The 18,058-nt window shown below is 33.1% G+C and overlaps 3 protein-coding genes across 3 annotated transcripts; 2 read left to right on the top strand and 1 right to left on the bottom strand.

Moving 5' to 3' along the window:
• The first annotated feature begins 564 nt into the window (after window positions 1-564).
• LOC109812216 (large ribosomal subunit protein eL18y) lies at window positions 565-2,983 on the top strand. Its single transcript, XM_020376133.3, has 5 exons — window positions 565-714; window positions 793-882; window positions 974-1,102; window positions 1,201-1,383; window positions 2,622-2,983. Exons 1-5 carry the CDS (start codon window positions 712-714, stop codon window positions 2,778-2,780), a joined length of 564 nt encoding a protein of 187 aa, XP_020231722.1. The 5' UTR covers window positions 565-711; the 3' UTR covers window positions 2,781-2,983.
• Window positions 2,984-4,002: 1,019 nt separating this feature from the next.
• On the bottom strand, window positions 4,003-6,176 carry LOC109812214 (alpha/beta-Hydrolases superfamily protein). Its single transcript, XM_020376131.3, has 3 exons — window positions 5,578-6,176; window positions 5,265-5,506; window positions 4,003-4,572 (listed from the first exon to the last, which is right to left on the bottom strand). The coding sequence occupies exons 1-3, from the start codon at window positions 6,040-6,042 to the stop codon at window positions 4,329-4,331; spliced, it is 951 nt and encodes a 316-aa protein (XP_020231720.1). The 5' UTR covers window positions 6,043-6,176; the 3' UTR covers window positions 4,003-4,328.
• Window positions 6,177-15,291: 9,115 nt separating this feature from the next.
• LOC109812215 (RING-H2 finger protein ATL64) lies at window positions 15,292-16,221 on the top strand. Its single transcript, XM_020376132.3, has one exon. The coding sequence runs from the start codon at window positions 15,363-15,365 to the stop codon at window positions 15,939-15,941; it is 579 nt and encodes a 192-aa protein (XP_020231721.1). The 5' UTR covers window positions 15,292-15,362; the 3' UTR covers window positions 15,942-16,221.
• The last annotated feature ends 1,837 nt before the right edge of the window (window positions 16,222-18,058 follow it).

The following is an 18,058-nucleotide window of genomic DNA, read 5'->3' as shown; positions in this document are numbered from 1 at the left end:
TAAAATAAAATATAAAAAAATATTAATATATTTATTTTATTAGATATAACAATATAATTAAAATAAAATTAATAATATATATTTTGTAAAATTATTAATATTTTATATATATAAAAAAAATAAACCAGAACGTCCCGTTCTGAAACCGGAACGGGCCATTCTGGTTTCTTTTTAGGTGTGTTAATTTTGCACCTGGAACGAGTCGTTCTCGATGCAAAATTAACACACCAAAAGTGTAAGCAGAACGGCCCGTTCCGGTTTTAGAACGGGCCGTTCTGGGTCCAGGTGTTTTCAAAAAAATTTCATCCACGTGGCATCCACGTATGCATCTACGTGGCATCCACGTGACCAAAAATTAACTCCGTTTAAATAATTTGGACGAAAGTCCCACATTGAAACCAATTAATTTATTAGGGACTAAATTGAAACCAATTAATTAGTTTGGGACCAAATTGAAACCAAAAATAAAAATAGGACTAAATTGAAACAAAAAATTATTATAAGAGACCAAATTTGATTTTTAGCCAAATTATTATTATTACTATGTATTTTGTTGTACGAGTGCGACTAAACGAGTCATGGACGTGGCCCGAGTTGACTCGGGCCTTTTAACTCTGCGGAAAAAGGATAAATAAATTCATCCAACCCTAACAAAAACCCTAGCACCCTTGCATCGCTTGGTGACGGCAGTAGCAAGAAACTCCATTCACAATGGTACTTTCGTCTCAACTCTTCGTCTAACTCATCCACCTTCCAACACTTCATCTCACACTCTTTCCAATTCAATTGCAGGGTATCGATTTGAAGGCAGGAGGTAAGTCCAAGAAGACCAAGCGCACCGCTCCCAAATCCGATGACATCTACCTCAAACTCGCCGTCAAGGTACACTCCTTTTCAAGCTCGTTCATCACCTTGAATGAATAAACGTGAGATTTGCTTTTCGTATTTGACATTTCTCTTTTTGTGTTTTCAGCTGTACCGTTTTCTTGTTCGGAGGACTTCGAGTAATTTCAACGCCGTCATCCTCAAGCGCCTTTTCATGAGCAAGGTCAACAAGCCTCCGCTATCGCTCTCTAGGTTGATCCGTTACATGAAGGGGAAGGTACCTACCTATCTGTTTTCTTCATTCGTGATTAATTTTTTAAGATTTGAAGTGATGATTTTAATTGCCATTGATGTGTATGCTTTGGATTTTCTTAGGAGGACAAGATTGCTGTGGTTGTTGGGGCTGTGACCGATGACATTCGTGCGTACGAGGTTCCTGCGCTGAAGGTAACTGCCCTGAGGTTCACTAAAACTGCCAGAGCTAGAATTCTGAAGGCTGGTGGGGAATGTATCTCCTTTGAGGAACTGGCTCTTAGAGCTCCACTTGGCCAGAACACGGTATGGTTTTTAATGCTTCTTATTGTAACTTGTGAGTTGGGATGACAAATACACAATAATGTCCCTGATAATAGCCTCATGTTAGTATAGACATCTTTGGATAAGTTTCTCCAGAAAACACTTATAAGAGGAAAAAAAAAACAGGGCTTAAAATTGAAATAAGTTTCCCAGTAAGTTAGAGAAAAAAAAGGAAGTAAAATTGAAATAAGTTTCTCCATACATTAAAACAAATGTGTAAATTACAAATAAGGTATTGGACAAGCTAATAGGAGTAAGTTACTTCAAATTAGCTTATGCTCAAGCTAATTTTAGCTAATGTTTTTTTCTCTTAGAAGTGCTTTTTGAAAAATTGACCTAAAGAAACCCTATATGTTAACTTGTTGTGAAGGTTATTGAGCATCATGTTTCTTGAAGGGCTTTTAGGAGCTTCTCTATAGGAAAATGCTCTTTATTTTCAATAGAGAAACATTCAAAAGTCCTAAATTGTATCCAATTAGGCTCATAATGCTTGTTTGAATAAACCTATTTTAGAAAAACTTATAAGGGAAGAAAAAAAAATGAAACAAGTTTTTTCCAAAATCTAAAATTAGAGAAACTCTCATTATTTTATTAAAAAATATTTTTTAACTTATGTTATTTCAGTTTTTATTCTTACTTTCTTTTTTCCATACTTTTGGAAAAGCTTATCAAGCAAGTCCATATTGTTGGCTTTGTGCACTGGCTGTGTAACAAGTAGCAGATTATCAATGGTTTTGCCTGCTGCAATGTATGCTTGACTCTTATAATTAGTTGCTTTGTTCACACTTTATGAATATTCATGTTGATTGTGCTGGCTTATTGGCCACTTATCTTTGTAAAAGTGAAAATCAACTGAATGATAAATGTATATGGAGTCTAGAATTTATTTTTCTTTATCTTGTTCATGTGGAGGACAAATACTATGCATGATTCTGTTTGGCAGCAAATGTTCTTTTACATGTTCACACCCAAACTGTTATTATCCTTTCTGTTTCTAGCATTTTTGTTCATTCTATTTCATACCAATCTTGTGCTGTAAATAAAGGTCAACTTTGTTAATTGTTTGGGGTTGTGGGGCTAGTTGTCATGCTCTTCCGTTTTACTTATAGGAGGAAGAAGAAAATAATAAAGCAAGCTTTGGTTGTCCCCTGCTGTAGTGGCAGTGCTTTAAAAATGTCATATTTCTGAAGCATGACTTTTTTCTTGGAATAATGTTTCAGGTTCTTCTTAGAGGTCCTAAGAATGCCCGTGAGGCTGTCAAGCACTTCGGACCAGCTCCTGGTGTGCCCCATAGTCACACCAAGCCCTATGTCCGTGCAAAGGGAAGGAAATTTGAACGGGCCAGAGGAAGAAGGAATAGCAGAGGCTTTAGAGTTTGAGCACTGGAACTCAAACATGAAGGAATTTTCCTTTTACCATATGATCATTAAGCATTGTTTTCTCGTGTTTTTGGAACAATTTGTTAATGTTAGTTTAATTTTCCTTTTGAAAGGGAAAAAATTTGAAACGCTTTCCCCGAACAATTTTGTTCTAGCACAAACTACTTTTGAGAGGATTAATGAGTAGCTCTTGTTCTACCTGATTTTGCCACGATTATTCTATTTTGAGTTTTGAATCCATGTATTTTTAGTCTGGCTTGCAAAAGAGGACTAGAGAGGGAATGACGGTTTTGTTTGAGTGGGATTGAATTATTTATTGATCTGTCATTCCTTTATATTTAGTATTCTGCTATGGGTCTCCACTACAAACTTAGTCTTTTATATTTTTACTTTATGATGTATGGACGGGATGAAGACAGTGATGATATAGTTCGAAACAAGATAGATATCAATGGTTGGTTAAGTCCAACAATTAGAGCACTCTAATACTATGCGAGGTTCACCGGTTAAGACTGGTTCTTATTCAGGATAATTATCGGATGATGTTTACTTGATTTTTTTGTAAGAGGTTTTTAATTTTATACAAGTATTTGGTTTTTATAGCTAAAAAATCATTGAGATATTATGTGAGATTCACTTAACGTTTTTAGATTGTTGTACCATTGGAGTAATTTTTTTTGTAAAATGGTATACTTTACAAAAACGAGTTCAGGAGATGCACGTATCGGAGAGATCTTAGTTTTTAGGAAAGGTGTTAAAATTTGTTGTCAGATTGTCTTCATGTTTGTTTCTTAAAAATATTTTCGTAGGAATTTTTTTTCTTAAAAAAAGAGAAAAGAATGGATTGTTTTCACGTTATGTTTAAAACTTTATTAGAATATCTTATTCTGTTTAATATTCATTTTTTTTTTCATTGAATAAGATATGAAAGTGGTCTTCGTTTGCTATTACAAGTATATGCATAATATAGCCGTACATTTATTTCATTTTATTTATGACTCTATTGTCCTCTGTTACTATACATGTTCACAAACTAAGCATAGTCTATTTTAAGAGTGTGTTTTCCCTTCCAAAACTTATTTTCTAATGCAGGTTTAATGACAATACTTTTGTCACAGTGAATTGTATTAGAACGTTCCCGGTATCGGGTTAACCAATCTGACGGGTTCAGGTATACCTTAATTCAATTTCGCTTTTGCTGGTATCAGTGCCTTTGACAAAGTTGAGACCATAAACCACAACTTTCGTTTTATCATGCATTCTTGCTGTCACCATATGCCTATTCTATTTTACCAAGTATCACTGCTACATCCAATCGCTAGTACCACATCATTAACTAATAGTCTAATACAAAAGAGACACAGGAAGAAATCTAACACTTGGGAGTTGGGATTTATTCAACCACTAAGACATCATTTATTTGGTGCGGGGGGATGGGGATTTTGAGACTAGTTAAGACTTGACATTCATACAAGCTTGTGAGATAGTGCATCCAAATCATGATTCTAGGAATTATTAATGACATGTACGCGGTATACTTCTGAAGGATTAAAATTTCTTGATGAAGTCGTATATATGCGCGCTGATCTCTTCTGGTCTTTCCTGATTTATAAAGTGAGCAACTCCTTCCATCACAACCAATTCTTGCAAGAACGGTACGTGTTTCTTAAAGCCACCATTACGTATATACTCCTTAGCACCTGGAGTATATGTTATGTCAAGGTCTCCCACAATAAACTTGACCGGCACCTTGATCTGTACTCCAGTCCATGCTGCTGTGAGCTCCCAAGTTCTGCAGACAAAACAGAATTTACTTCACTATACATACACATCCCTCAACAAATCAGATAGGCAAAAACTTTATAACAAATTGATAATACATCTATCGGTACATGCATACAGTACTACATGTCAAGTTCCATTAGTTCATAAAAATTAACATATTAAACCTATTCCTAAACATGACTCTTTAGTTCAACCCTTTTTCTTTCCATATTTCTCTTCTCTTACCATCTCATCTGTCACTTTAATTTGAACTTAACCTTTTTTATACGAGTTATCAGCGTTTTCGAAAGTTTCTCTACTGAAAATAAAAAATATAAATGAGAAACTCTCAAAAGTATTTTTAAACTTATAACCAAACATGCTCTCTATCTAATTTAACCTCACAAAAATGGTGTGCAAGGGACTGAAGCTTTGTTGGGAATACATTTTTCATATCTCTACACTCTAGTTGATGCAGGATCGAATCACCCCCTCCCGCACTTAAGACTGAACATAACCCAATATCAAATTTAAGGTAGATTCTGATATCAAATTTCAACTTGACATCTAATTCAACCCTTATAGAATGAACTATATTTTGATGATATCTCTAGTTGAGTTCCTTCCGTATAATCATGAAGTCTTATCCGGGTTCTTCCCTGTCCAGAGCAAATCATGAAAACAATTTATTCCCAATCTGTAGAAGCAAAAGAAAGTTACAAGTCCATAGCGCGATAGTAGTTGAGGCCACCGGTGAAGCCTTTGTGGTGAAATTTGGTGGCATAGTAATTGACATCTTCTTCAGACAGCCACGGAGGCAAATGAATGGGAAGGTGAGGCGGGCCCCCAAATCCTATCTCCTTAGGCACACAAGGTGGTCGTGGATCGCGACATGTAAGAAATGTCTTTATTATTCTGGCAGCACCAGCACGAGCAAACTCTTCTTCAACCTCCCCAGGTTTCTACGAATAACAAAGTACTAGAAAATATTACCCTTCTAAAACTTATGAACAAGATTGAATTTTTTATTTACCTGGAACCTGCAAATATAGTAATCATCGCCGAAGATGGCTCTGAGGCTCTGAGTGGGCTTTCGTTTAGGGTTTCTGGGGGGGAAGACGACGCTCATGTTGACGAGGGCCTTAACGCGATCGGGCCTAAGCAAGCAGAAATGCCAGGCCATGGAGGCTCCCCAGTCATGGCCCACTAGAAACACTTGGTCGATGCCCAGAGCGTCCAGAAGCCCAACGAGGTCGGCCACGATGTGGAGGGCCGAGTAGGAGGAAGCCGAGGGCGGAGCGTCGGTGTCGCCGTAGCCGCGGAGGTCGGGGGCGATGGCGCGGTAGCCCGCGGCGGAGAGGGAGAGAAGCTGGTGGCGCCATGAGTACCAAAGCTCCGGGAAGCCGTGGAGGAACAGTATCGCGGGGCCCGAGCCAATTGATGCGACGTGCATGTTTATTCCATTGGTGTTCACCGTTGTGTGCTCTATTTTCTCCATTTTTCTTTTTCTTTTTCTCTGCGCTCTCTCTTATTTCAACTCTTATGCAGAATGCAGCTATGGTTGACTTTTCCTTACCTCGTTTTGGTTTTACTCTCGGGGAGTCGGCTAAGGAATTGTTTGTTGCCTAACCAAATCAATTAGTGGGAACATAATTTCTCCTCTTCCCTTATGAAAACAAAAGTGAGGCGGCATCTTTGTTTTTACTGGATGAATACCATTCAACGAATTTTTTACATTTTTCAAAGAAAAATATAGAAGTAGGAAAAGGAATGAGTTGATATTTCGTTTCATCTAACATCAAAATAAACACACACTTAATCTTTTGACAATGCCATTTCTCTTTTTTATTTTAATGTGATTATAAATTATTTAATTTTTTGATTGAGTGACACTTTTCATTAAAATAGAGATTCATTGAATTTCTTTACATTTTTTTATTAAAAATTAAAAATTAAAAATTACAAAAAATTTATTACTAAATAATGTTTTTCACTAGAATATACAGTCGCTAACACACATGTTTAAATGCTTTAAAATTAATTTTAATGTGTTCCAATGTTTCAGATGACAAAATAATTATATATATGAATTGAAAAAAAAAAGTTAGTTATATTGAACTTAACATTTTTTCAAACACACATTAAGATGTTTCTTTACACTTATGCGCTTAAGGAATGAGGGCTATATAACCTTTGGTCTCAAAAGTAGTTACCTACGAACTTAACCAAGACATAAGCTCAATGGTTTGACTTTGAAGAATCTAAAATTTTATAACACCCAAATACAAGTATATACTTCATCCCATAACTAAAAGGGGGTAGGTTGTGTTTTGAAATTATAGTGTCACTAAGTTTATTTTAAAGAGGTTCTCCATATCAAAACAAATTTAAACATTATTTTATTTTAATGTGATTATGAATTGTTTAAGTTTTCATTTGTCTGACATTTTACATTAAAATAGACATTCATTGAGTCTCTTCATACTTTTGTATTCAAAATTAAAAAATGAGTTAATCACATATATACTGTCAGTGTAAAAATTTTTTACACTAGCAACCAATCATATTTTTTAATAATGTCATGTCAGTTGCTTATTTAATAAAATAATAATAAAATAAGTAACTTTAAAAGATATGATTGGTTGCCAGTGTAAAAAGTTTTACATTAACAATGTATAGATGATTAACTCTTAAAAAAATTGTGTATTATTGAAATTTATTACCAAATAATGTTTTTCACTAGAATATGTGGTCATCAACAATATATTTTATTTATGTTCAAATGTCTTAAAATTGACTTTCACGTGTTCCAATTATCCATGTGAGAGAACAACTATATTCATGAATTGAAAAAAAAAACATGGATTACATTCAACCTAAAATTTTTTTCAAACACACATTAAGATTAAGACGACTATTTACACTTATGTGTTTAAGGATTGAGAACAATGTATCCTTTGGTCCCAAAAATCAGTTACCTACAAATTTAACCGAGACATAAGCTCAATTGTTTGACCTTAAAAATTATAAATATTCATTGTAATTAGAATTAAAGATGATTTAGCTATAACTTTTATACATTTTTTTTAAGAATCTAAAATTTCATAACACTCAAATATAAATATATACTTCCTACTAGAGTTAAAAGGAGGTAGGTTATATTTTGAAATTAGATTGTCGCTAAAATTATTTTAAGGAGGTTCTCTATATCAAAACAGATTTTAACATGATTTTTGTTAATTAGTCTTGTTTTTAGTTAATAATATTCCTCCTTTAATCTTTTTTATTTTTGAAACACCTTTCAATTTTACTCTTTTGAAAAGTATGAAAAGTATATATTTATACTTTTAGAAAATTATTTTATTCTTTAGGAAGTATTTTATAAAACATACGTAATGAAAGTACTTTAGAAAAGAATAAATATACATGTTTCAAAAGTACTTTTTGAAAGACTAAAAACATGTTATTATTTTCAAAAGAGCAAAAAAAAATATTTTTTCTAGAAAAGTAAATATATTGTTCTCAAAAGTATTGTTTGTAAGTGTATTTTAAAATTACAAAAACACAATTTTGATAAATACATTATAGTAATAATAAAAATATATTGTTTCTAATTGGTCATTTATTGTAAAATCATCATGATTTCAAAATGTCATTAAAAAATTCAATATATACAATATTGAAGATAAGTTATAAAATTAGGTTTAAAAATCATGTTAAGAATGAAAAAAATAAGATTTAAAGAAGTATATTATTGAGATTTCCGTTGAAGTACTTTTGTTATAATTGTAAATCAGTTTAATTCTATCAACGGTCTCAAACACGACAAGTATACCGACCGTTCAAGTAGTAAAAATATCGTATCCACATGGATTAGAAGGTAAAATAAGCATTTATTGACTATTCGTGACTAAAGAATGATTCCAATTTCATAGTTGTCATGTGAATTCAAGGTTATGACTATTGGAATGTTAAACTACAAAAATAATTGATTGTGAGTGAAAAAGGTTAGAGATGACATAATGGTTTTGTGAGGTTGTGGGGGTTAGATTTCACCGAACGTCAAACTAATGAATCCTTAATCTCTTGTTATATACATTGCATAGTCAACCCATAAGTTTACTCAAACCTAATCCCTTAGAGAAAGAGCCTAGGTGCGGATATTGAATATCAATCCCTTGAGTACCCAATACCTACACCCACATTACAGATTAGGGTTTAAGACTACTAATGGGTCAAACTCTATCCCTAGATACAATCTCCACTAGGCATATGTTCCAGAACTAGTTTCAATGGTATTTCCCAATACTCAATGGAACCTTAAATCATGCAAAGGGTGATCAATCCAAAGCAAGCATTAAGCTTAGAAACGTACACAACAAAGAATGAAACAATACATATATATATCATTAAAAACGTAAGGATTACAATAGAGTACGTTGGTTACATCTAACCCCAAAAAAATGGGTAGAACCACTCAACAATGAGGGTAAATACAAAATAGAGATGAAGGGAGAAGTGAAGAACCGAAGGAAAGATCCACACACGAACGGTCCCAAGCCTTGGGAATCCCTTCCGCAGCTCCGGGAGGCGCCCCTGCATGAATGAGGGAGAAACCCTCGAAAATGGCTTCAAATACGAGCTTGGAGATATCAGATTAGGGTTTCGCGCCCGGCGCGTAAGTCTTCACGCCCGGCGCGGGGTCTTCCAAATACTTTATGCCTTAGGACACGCCTGGCGCAATTAATTTTACGCCCGGCGCAGATGTGGATTTGCAGAGGTGAGACTCTGTTTTGATCACGCCCGGCGCGGGTCATGTGGCGCCCGGCGCATTCACTCTTCTCTGCTCCTTAGCTTCTTAGATTTCCAATCCAAAGGATCTTCAACTTTCCACTCTTCACTCAATACCTGCACAAAAAATGAGGTGGATTAAGGTATTGTTAGATGAATTTGGGTTAGTTATATCTGCACACAAAATGAACCAAAAAGAGAACAATTATATTGTAATGGTTCAGATGATGAGTGAAATTGTTCAATAAGTCTCGTCCAAAAAGAAGTAAAATTGAGACTTAACATATATTAAGGATGAACAGTGAGTGCCTTATTTGCTAAATAGAAATTTTTTTAAAAAAATAAAAAAAGAAGAATTAAGGAAAAAAAGAAGAATAAAGGAAGAGTGATTAGAAAGAGATAAAGTAGAATAAGAAAACGAGAGGAAGAAAAGAAAGAAAATCAAAAAAAAAAATTTAAAACAAAATTCATTTTAAAAACATAAATTAAAAGAGTATTTAATTTTTATTAATTAGATACTTAACTCAAACATTAATTAAGTAGATAAATAAATCATAAAAATAAAAAAAAATTATTTATTTTATTAAACAAAATATATTAAAAAAAAGTTTACAAATGAACTTTTAAAAATCAACTCAAAAACATTAAAAGACTATAATTGCCATGTAAAAATTAATTATAAAATATCATTTGATAATAAACACTATTAAAAAGTATAAAAAAAAATCACAAATAACACTCAAATATTTTATGTCATATTATAAATCATTGAATCACAAGATATAAGATGCGTAAGTGAATTATTTTTATTTTATTATTTAAAAATGATATACCGGTACATTGAACCTAATTACTAAATCAGTTCAGTTTTTGAAATTCATTTTATATAAATAAATTTGGGTCGATTTATTGTCAAATTAGTTATAATTTTTTTAAAATAGTATGGTTGAATTTTAAATCCATTTACATGCCACGACCCAAATTGACAGCATAGTTAAAGAGGCATGTTCATATTCTTTCAATGTCATAACAGTAATGTTTTTTTTAACCTTTTGGATTTTTGGTAATCTATCATTACGATATTATTGATGATTATGATATTATTAAGGATAATTCAGATTAAAATTTGTTGATGAAGTAGCATATATGCGGACTTATCTCTTCTGGTCTTTCTTGAGTTATAAAGTGAGTTGCTCCTTCCATCACAACCAATTCTTGCAACCCAAATTTGGATACAGTGACCCAAATTCATAGGCCCAATTATAAATTTATATTGATAGCCTAGTAAAAGAGGCGCATTTATATTAGGCTCATTATATATACACCTCCTTCTTTTTATAAGTCCATCTTCTTTTTTTAAAAAAATTATAAAAAAATTATGATTTTTTTTAAAAAAATTTAATTTTACACTTTCAACTTTCAATTTGTTACTTTCTTCTTCTTATTCACACACTTTTTTTTTCTCTTTCAATTTTCACATGTTACTAAAATAGGCGGGGTGAAGGAAAAATAAGGAAGTGCATGTAAAAATTGAAAAAAAGAGAAAAGATATGTAAAAAAAAAATACTAAATTAAATGTTGTGGATGTAAAATTAACAAAATTTAAAACAAAAAATTAAAATATTTTAAAATTTTAATTTTTTTTTTAAAAAGAAGTGTACTTATAGAAAAAAAAAAAAGGTGTATATATCATGAACTTTTATATTATTTCAATCTCATAATACTGATGGATCAAAAATATCTCAAAATACTGATATTTTTAGATTTTTAGCAATTTCTAATAAAGATAACGATATGGATAATGATTGTTAATTTTTTTTTATTACTGTCCACGGAGATGATTGTTCTTTCTTATTGATAACATGAAGAATTTTTTTTTCTTATTTATGAAAATAATAGCACGTAATGGGTGTCGTTCAGAATTGGACTCAAGATCCATTGTGTTAAATGGGTCATATCCTCTCAAAAGCTAGAGTAGCATAGCAGCCATAGATTAATAATGTTGTTCTTACCAGAAATCTGCTGTAGAGATGATCCTCCGAGTAAGATTGGTGAGCCTCATTCACTGGTACCCTTGATGCTCTAAGATGGGGGTGGTACCTGCAAAAGAGACTCTGATGCTAAAGTTAGTGTTTGTGAGTGTATGAGTCTCGTATAAGTAATGCACGTACTTTTGTGTGTATTATGATTTTGTTGGGCCTTGGGCCCGAGATCAGTTTATGACCTAATTGGATAGCGAGCCAATGTCGCCTAGCGCGTGTCCGAAGTCACTCCACGCTGTGATACCGAGCTCAAGCTCAGCATAGCGGTACGGATAGTACAAATGTTAATAGAAAAAAATACTTCTCATATGACAATATGAAATCCTGATAGAAAAATATTGTCCTTTAGATGCTATGAAACCAGTAACAAGGAATTTAATCTCATTTCTAGGCTTCTATAAATGCAATATAATTGAGGTACACATTTTCCACATTTCATTACTATTGGTAATTTGGTAGAATATTCACTGATCTGAATATCAAATGTCTTTTTTGCAAGTATTTATTTTAAATTTAAACCTTATTAAATTAAGACTTAATAACATGTTACACAGGATTGAGTCAACTTGATTGTTAACAGTTTTAATATTATGTATAACTAAATTGTAAAATTAATGAATCGTACGTCTACAACAAAAATATATTTATAATACATATTTTAGGATAAATAATATCAACATAAATATAATATCGTATTATACAAAATATGATTTATCAAGTTAAAAAAATTGTATTATTAATACATAATGAACTATTCAAAAAATATATTATATGAAAATGGCTAGAATTATTAAATGTGTCTTTTAAAAACATACGTTTTAATTTTGGAGTAATATTTACAAAATTTTAGATTCAAATTCTAGTATGATCATTATAATTTTAATTAATAAAAAATTTGATCAGGTTTAATTTTAGGATAAGCTTGAACACCTCCTTACACATGGTACAAGATTATGCGGTCTCAACTAATTGTGACATGTTATTCATTGTATTTGGTAAATTATAAATATAATTAGGGAAGATGAACCGAGATGACATGGATCCAAACCATGAAATAAAGACATGTATTGCAAGTAATTTCTACTAGTGGGAATGGAATAATTGAAATGGCTATTTCAGTCAGAAGATGTTTCTGTTCCGAATTCGCCACTTGCACAAGCCAGTTTATGGTGGGGGATCTCACTGCATGAATAACAAGTCGTGTTACAAACACATTCGCAGAGACAACGATTCTGATTCCTGCAGCATCTTAGGTTATTTTCGAATCCAAGAAAGCGTTTGATCACTTCACATTTGCTCCGTTGCTTTTTTACTTTATACTTACCCTTTTTTGCACTTTCTCATCCAAATTATAATGCACGCATATTTTCTTAAACAGATTTATATATACTTGGTTTCTGTCTGGAATCTCAAAATTGTAATGAGTTAAAATTATACGTAAATAATAATAATAATAATAAAGTGGTAAGTTTTTCCTTTTCCCTTAAATTATGTCATTCCAACCAAATGGTGCAAATGTGCAATAAATAATAAAGAACACTAGCCATACCAACTTGAGTGGCAACCATGTATTATTTTATATTTTTATGTTTGTCTTTAGTGATAACCTGCTCCTTTGTTATATTCCCACAGATTCCGATCTGATGGATGATCCTGTTGTCTATATTTTATTGTTGCCAAGTCGAGGGGTATCTACAACTGGCACATAATTCAGTAGAATTTGTAATCATTTTCTTGTTTCAAATTCTCAAGTCCTTTGTCTTCATCTACAAGCATTCACTGATTGCATGAATGTTAACTGTACCAAGTTCGATTTTTGTGGGGCCTAACAAAATTTCACTAAAGAAACTCCAGAAGGCGAAAAGAACATAAAGAGAAGTTTCTCGATGAAGCCCCGCCATAAACTTTATATATTCCAATAAAATGAGCTATGATCATGAATCATGATATAAAGTTACGGTTGTATTATCAAAGGTTTCAGAGTTTTATTTCGTTTCAAAATGTACAGGGATTGAAGGCCCATTTTTCAGGTTGTTATCAAACCACTTGAATTGAACAGGGAAATTAATTGTTGCCTTGTCACACCACTACTTAACTTCTCTGTGTATCATGTACTGGAGCAAAGGAGGATACAGTGCATTTGACAAACCTTAGCACAAATATTGATATTTTGAATAGAATTGTGGTGCTGCGTTATCGTATGCTTCGTTATTCATGGTTAACCACATGTTGTTTGAAAACAATCAAATTGTTGTTTGAAAATTATTGGAAATGCGCCATGCGACAAGTTGTGCTTCTTATCTGTTTTCACGATTGCTTAATTATTTTTTTCTCCTTTAGCCGCAACTACGACCAATCCTATGGCTTGTGATTATTTCTTTTTTCCCCGGAAAAGAACCAATCAAATATGATGAAGGAAGAAAGAAGACCCAATGTCAATATGTTACTTTTTAATTTTTTTGGATTAAAGCTTCAAGTGGATTAGTGGCGTTCGACCAATGAAGAACACCATATAATTTCGCATATACTTTTTCCCTAATAAGACACGTAGGAACTTGAATTTTTATTTATATTTATCATGCTTGGGATGCACAGATTGCGATGTATGTGAGATGCCATCTAATTAATCGACATGCTTAGGGACACTAAAATTGGTTTCTTATCTTTGCAGCATATAACTTTCCAAATTGAAAATAAATTAATGAAAGCAACTCATAAAGAGACAACGAATGCCTTACATCCAGGAGGCCACACACACAACACATCTTGAGTGAATTTATAAATATACAATAATAGTGACTTTAGTTTAAGTTTAATTAATGTTTTAAACATTAAAATATTTGGCAGTTGTAAGTCCAATGAGCCTGACTTGAGACTTGAGACTTGAGACTTGAGAGTGATCAGGTTATGATTTTGATTTTACATTTTCTGTGATGTAGCAAAAAGAGGAAAGCAAACTCCTCGAATATCACATGAGAACGGTGTTGCAGACTTGCAGCCACTAGGAAGGGAAAACGTACGTGGAGAAAATTCAACCAATGGAAATCCTTACCAATGAGGTTTATTTATCGCGACCTTTTTTTTAATCAATATTCTCATTTCAGACCATGGGTACAAGATATATAAGATAAGTAATGATTAAATTTACGACGAAATTGCTTTTCATTTCATATTTTTTGGTGAACTGTTTTACTTTTCAGAACAATAACTAATGCGCGTCATATATCACGGGTTGAGAAAATTTGATATTCTTTACCCAGAAATAAATCAAATAATTAGTATCAGATATGTATTACGATATTAATTTAAAGTATCCCAAAACATGCATAAAATAAAACATATTTATATTATTTTTCATCAAAATAACACTAAACCGCAAAAATTTAAAATAAATAACCCAAATTTATCATCGCTAACGCTAAGGGTGACACTAATTTAGAAAGATTTATATTTTGGTTAAACCTAGTACGTTTAACTATCTTTAGCAAGGATAGTTAAGGTTAGGAACTTAGGCGCCAGGACTAAGGACAAGTACCATCACGAGAATCCTAACCTTTGACATGTCTCTTTCGATTTCTCTTTCCTGAGATGCCGAAAGAAATAGTTAACGAATTGGTGCATGATCACGTGGAAAATATGAAAAGAGGTAAATTTTATTTTTATCATATTATTAGTATTCTTTCTTTTCTATCTAAGACTAAGAGCACGGAAATGCCCTTTCCTATCTTTGTTACCTTTAACGAGTTTAAATATCTTTTTTAATTAGAGTCTTAAAGAATCTTTATTCTTATCTAAACGAAAACATTGGAAAGCATGCCAGATAGACACGGCAATGAGATAAAAATCTGGGCGAGGAAGTTGGTAAGAATATAAAGTTAAAAAGGAATGACCAATGAACGATTCCACGTGTATATATATATATATGTGGACATTAGACTAAAAAATCATTGAGATTAGTCTCTTGAGTGTTTGAGAATTGTCAATCATGACAATGGACCCAGACATTGAATCCAAATATGCCCACAACGGAAAAGTGATGGTAGGCACCGCCATTCTCCTCTTCATCCTTATCCTCATCGTTATTATCTTCCACACCTACGTCCGCTTCTGCCGCCGCCGCCGCCGCCTCCTCCTCTCCCACTCCCTCCCCACCTCCGCCCTGGCCTCCGGAGAGCCGCGCCTGGACCCCGCCGTGCTGAAGGCCCTTCCCACGTTCACCTTCTCCGCCGCCCACCGCCCTCTGGAGGACTGCGCCGTGTGCCTGTCGGAATTCTCCGACGGCGACGAGGGGCGCGTGCTCCCCAACTGCAGCCACGCCTTCCACGCCCATTGCATCGACGCCTGGTTCGCCTCTCACTCCACGTGTCCCCTCTGCCGAACCACGGTCCAGCCGGAAGCGAGTGGCGAAACGGCTGAAGCGGGCGAGGGTTGCTCGTCGTCGGTTGCGTGCCCGAGAAAGGCCTTGGAGTTGGGTATAATCGTGGAGGTGGCGGAGGTGGAAAGAGGGTCGGATCCGGTAACCGGAGATCAAGGGTTGAGATGGACATTGAAGCGATTGAGTTAACGCTGTCACTGTTTCTATCTTGTACCCTAGTGTATGTTTGGACGCAAGTTCAGCTACCACTTTGCTAGGTCGGTTTTCACTTTTTTACCCCTTTTCTGTGTTTGAGTCATTTTTCAGTTACCTACTTTAATCATCTCTCTTCTCTCAATAGTTCTTGTTAAAGAGTACTGCTACTGCATAAGATTATTCAAAGTCTAGTTTACAAGTCATAGTTGAAACATACATGGTTAGGTTCATGTACTCAAACTTGAAAGTGCAAAGGATCTTGTGTTTATTATTATTTATTAGTCCCTAGATTTTTTGGGCTCTTGCCAATTGCCATCCAGCGGGAGACTCTTCCTAATATGTCACGGAGACGTTTGCCACTAAAATTGTTATTTTCTACCCACTTATATGCCATTCTAAAAGATATAATTCAAACCAATTCTTCTCTACATCAATCATAAATCTGTTTTTTTTAATATATTTTTTCAGTTATTAGGCACCTGCTATGGGCATTCCGTTAGGACTGTCCAACAAAAAAGTTGGATTCGAATAAGTTATTAACATATATTATTTTAACATGCACTTTTTTAATGTATTTTTATTATTGATTTCAATTTATTAAAAATTAGGAATGAACAATAATTTTATTCTATAATAAAAAAGTGTATCTAAAAGAATGTGATTAAAATTGTATTTCTAATAATCCTCAAATGTCCGATGCTATTAATTTTAGAATATTCTCAACAGTCAAAAGTAGTGAATGGGCCGAGCAAGCATAAATCTTGGGCTTTAATTGCCAACATTGATATAAATCTTAAACATATTAATTCCAATATATCAATCAATATGTTGTGATTCCAGGAATACACAAATGCATCCATAAGAAGCACGTAACATTCAATATTGGAATTATTAAGTGAGCGTGTATGAATTGCATTCTCTCCTACCTCCTCCTTGATCAACATATTGGCAGTAACATTCAAGGTCTAAAACACAACATGGAGATAATGTCATTGGACATTGTTCGTTTTCTTCCACTTATGTGACTGGTTGTGGCATGTTGAAAATAAAAATGTTAATTTATTTTACTCATTTGCTAAGGAAAATGCACTTTCCATACTAGCTTATCTTTTAATCCTTAAAGGGCAACAAGTACAAAAGTGTTAAAATACAAACAATCATACCAGTAAACCAGACATGAGATTATCGACCAGTGTCATGGAATCTTCAATGGGTGATTACAAGGATGGCGTGGAAACTCGTAAAAAATCATTTCATTTTAGACAATAAAATCCTTAAAGCAAGTAACATGATTCATTCATTTATTAATATATATCAATAAAAGAATCTAAAATACGTATGTTAAATGAGGCAGAAATGTGATGATAGCGTGATATATTTTAAAATTATTTTTCGTATCTGTGCTCACCATATCTTGCTTCACTACTTTCATCCATGCCATTTTTTTTATTTGTTTCTGCTGATGTTGAGTTATAAATACGAGATTGGTATCAAAACTTGATATTGTCCGGTATAAATTTATTTTTAAAAAAATTTGAAGGAGAATATATATATATATATATATATATATATATATATATATATATATATATATAAAATTAATGAGAACGTCATTTTTATGTGATAATCAAAATATTCAAATTCAAACTCTTAAATCGAAATAAAAAATTTAAATTAAAAAATTATAAATATAGTTACAACATATAATTATTGTAACCCCAAGCGTGTGGTTCAGCGGTAGGGGTTGATCCACACTTAAGCAAGGTCAAGGATTCAAATTCTGCCTTGTGTATGCAGCCGTGCTAAATTTTGGGATCAGCCAGGAACGAAAAAAAAAACATATAATTATTGTCGTAATTATCATTTTCATTACGTTGTTACTATTATCATTATAATCATTATCACTACCAACATTGTCATCACTTCCATCATTGTCGTTGCTGACAAGTGGTAACAACAATGGTGGAAAAGTGAATGAGTAAAATTTTTTTAGAAGATTGGTACAATAAGTAAGAGATTACAATATGTTTTGATGATTGTTATAATAATAATCTTTTAATTTAAATTAACGGTTGAGATCCACAACTCTTATTCTCATGTAAAAATATCAT

The sequence above is a fragment of the Cajanus cajan genome, chromosome 6 (genome assembly GCF_000230855.2).
Source record: "Cajanus cajan strain Asha chromosome 6, NIPB_CcT2T_4, whole genome shotgun sequence".
Classification (NCBI taxonomy): domain Eukaryota; kingdom Viridiplantae; phylum Streptophyta; class Magnoliopsida; order Fabales; family Fabaceae; genus Cajanus; species Cajanus cajan.
This window is presented reverse-complemented; position numbering and strand designations above follow the sequence as displayed.

Coding starts and splice junctions, on each gene's coding strand:
- LOC109812216 (XM_020376133.3), top strand. Junction 1,103..1,200: donor TCCGTTACATGAAGGGGAAG/GTACCTACCTAT, acceptor GGATTTTCTTAG/GAGGACAAGATTGCTGTGGT. Junction 1,384..2,621: donor CTCCACTTGGCCAGAACACG/GTATGGTTTTTA, acceptor ATAATGTTTCAG/GTTCTTCTTAGAGGTCCTAA.
- LOC109812215 (XM_020376132.3), top strand. CDS start 15,363: ATGACAATGGACCCAGACATTGAATCCAAATATGCCCACAACGGAAAA.
- LOC109812214 (XM_020376131.3), bottom strand. CDS start 6,042: ATGGAGAAAATAGAGCACACAACGGTGAACACCAATGGAATAAACATG. Junction 5,507..5,577: donor ACTATATTTGCAGGTTCCAG/GTAAATAAAAAA, acceptor TGTTATTCGTAG/AAACCTGGGGAGGTTGAAGA. Junction 4,573..5,264: donor TACTATCGCGCTATGGACTT/GTAACTTTCTTT, acceptor TTTTGTCTGCAG/AACTTGGGAGCTCACAGCAG.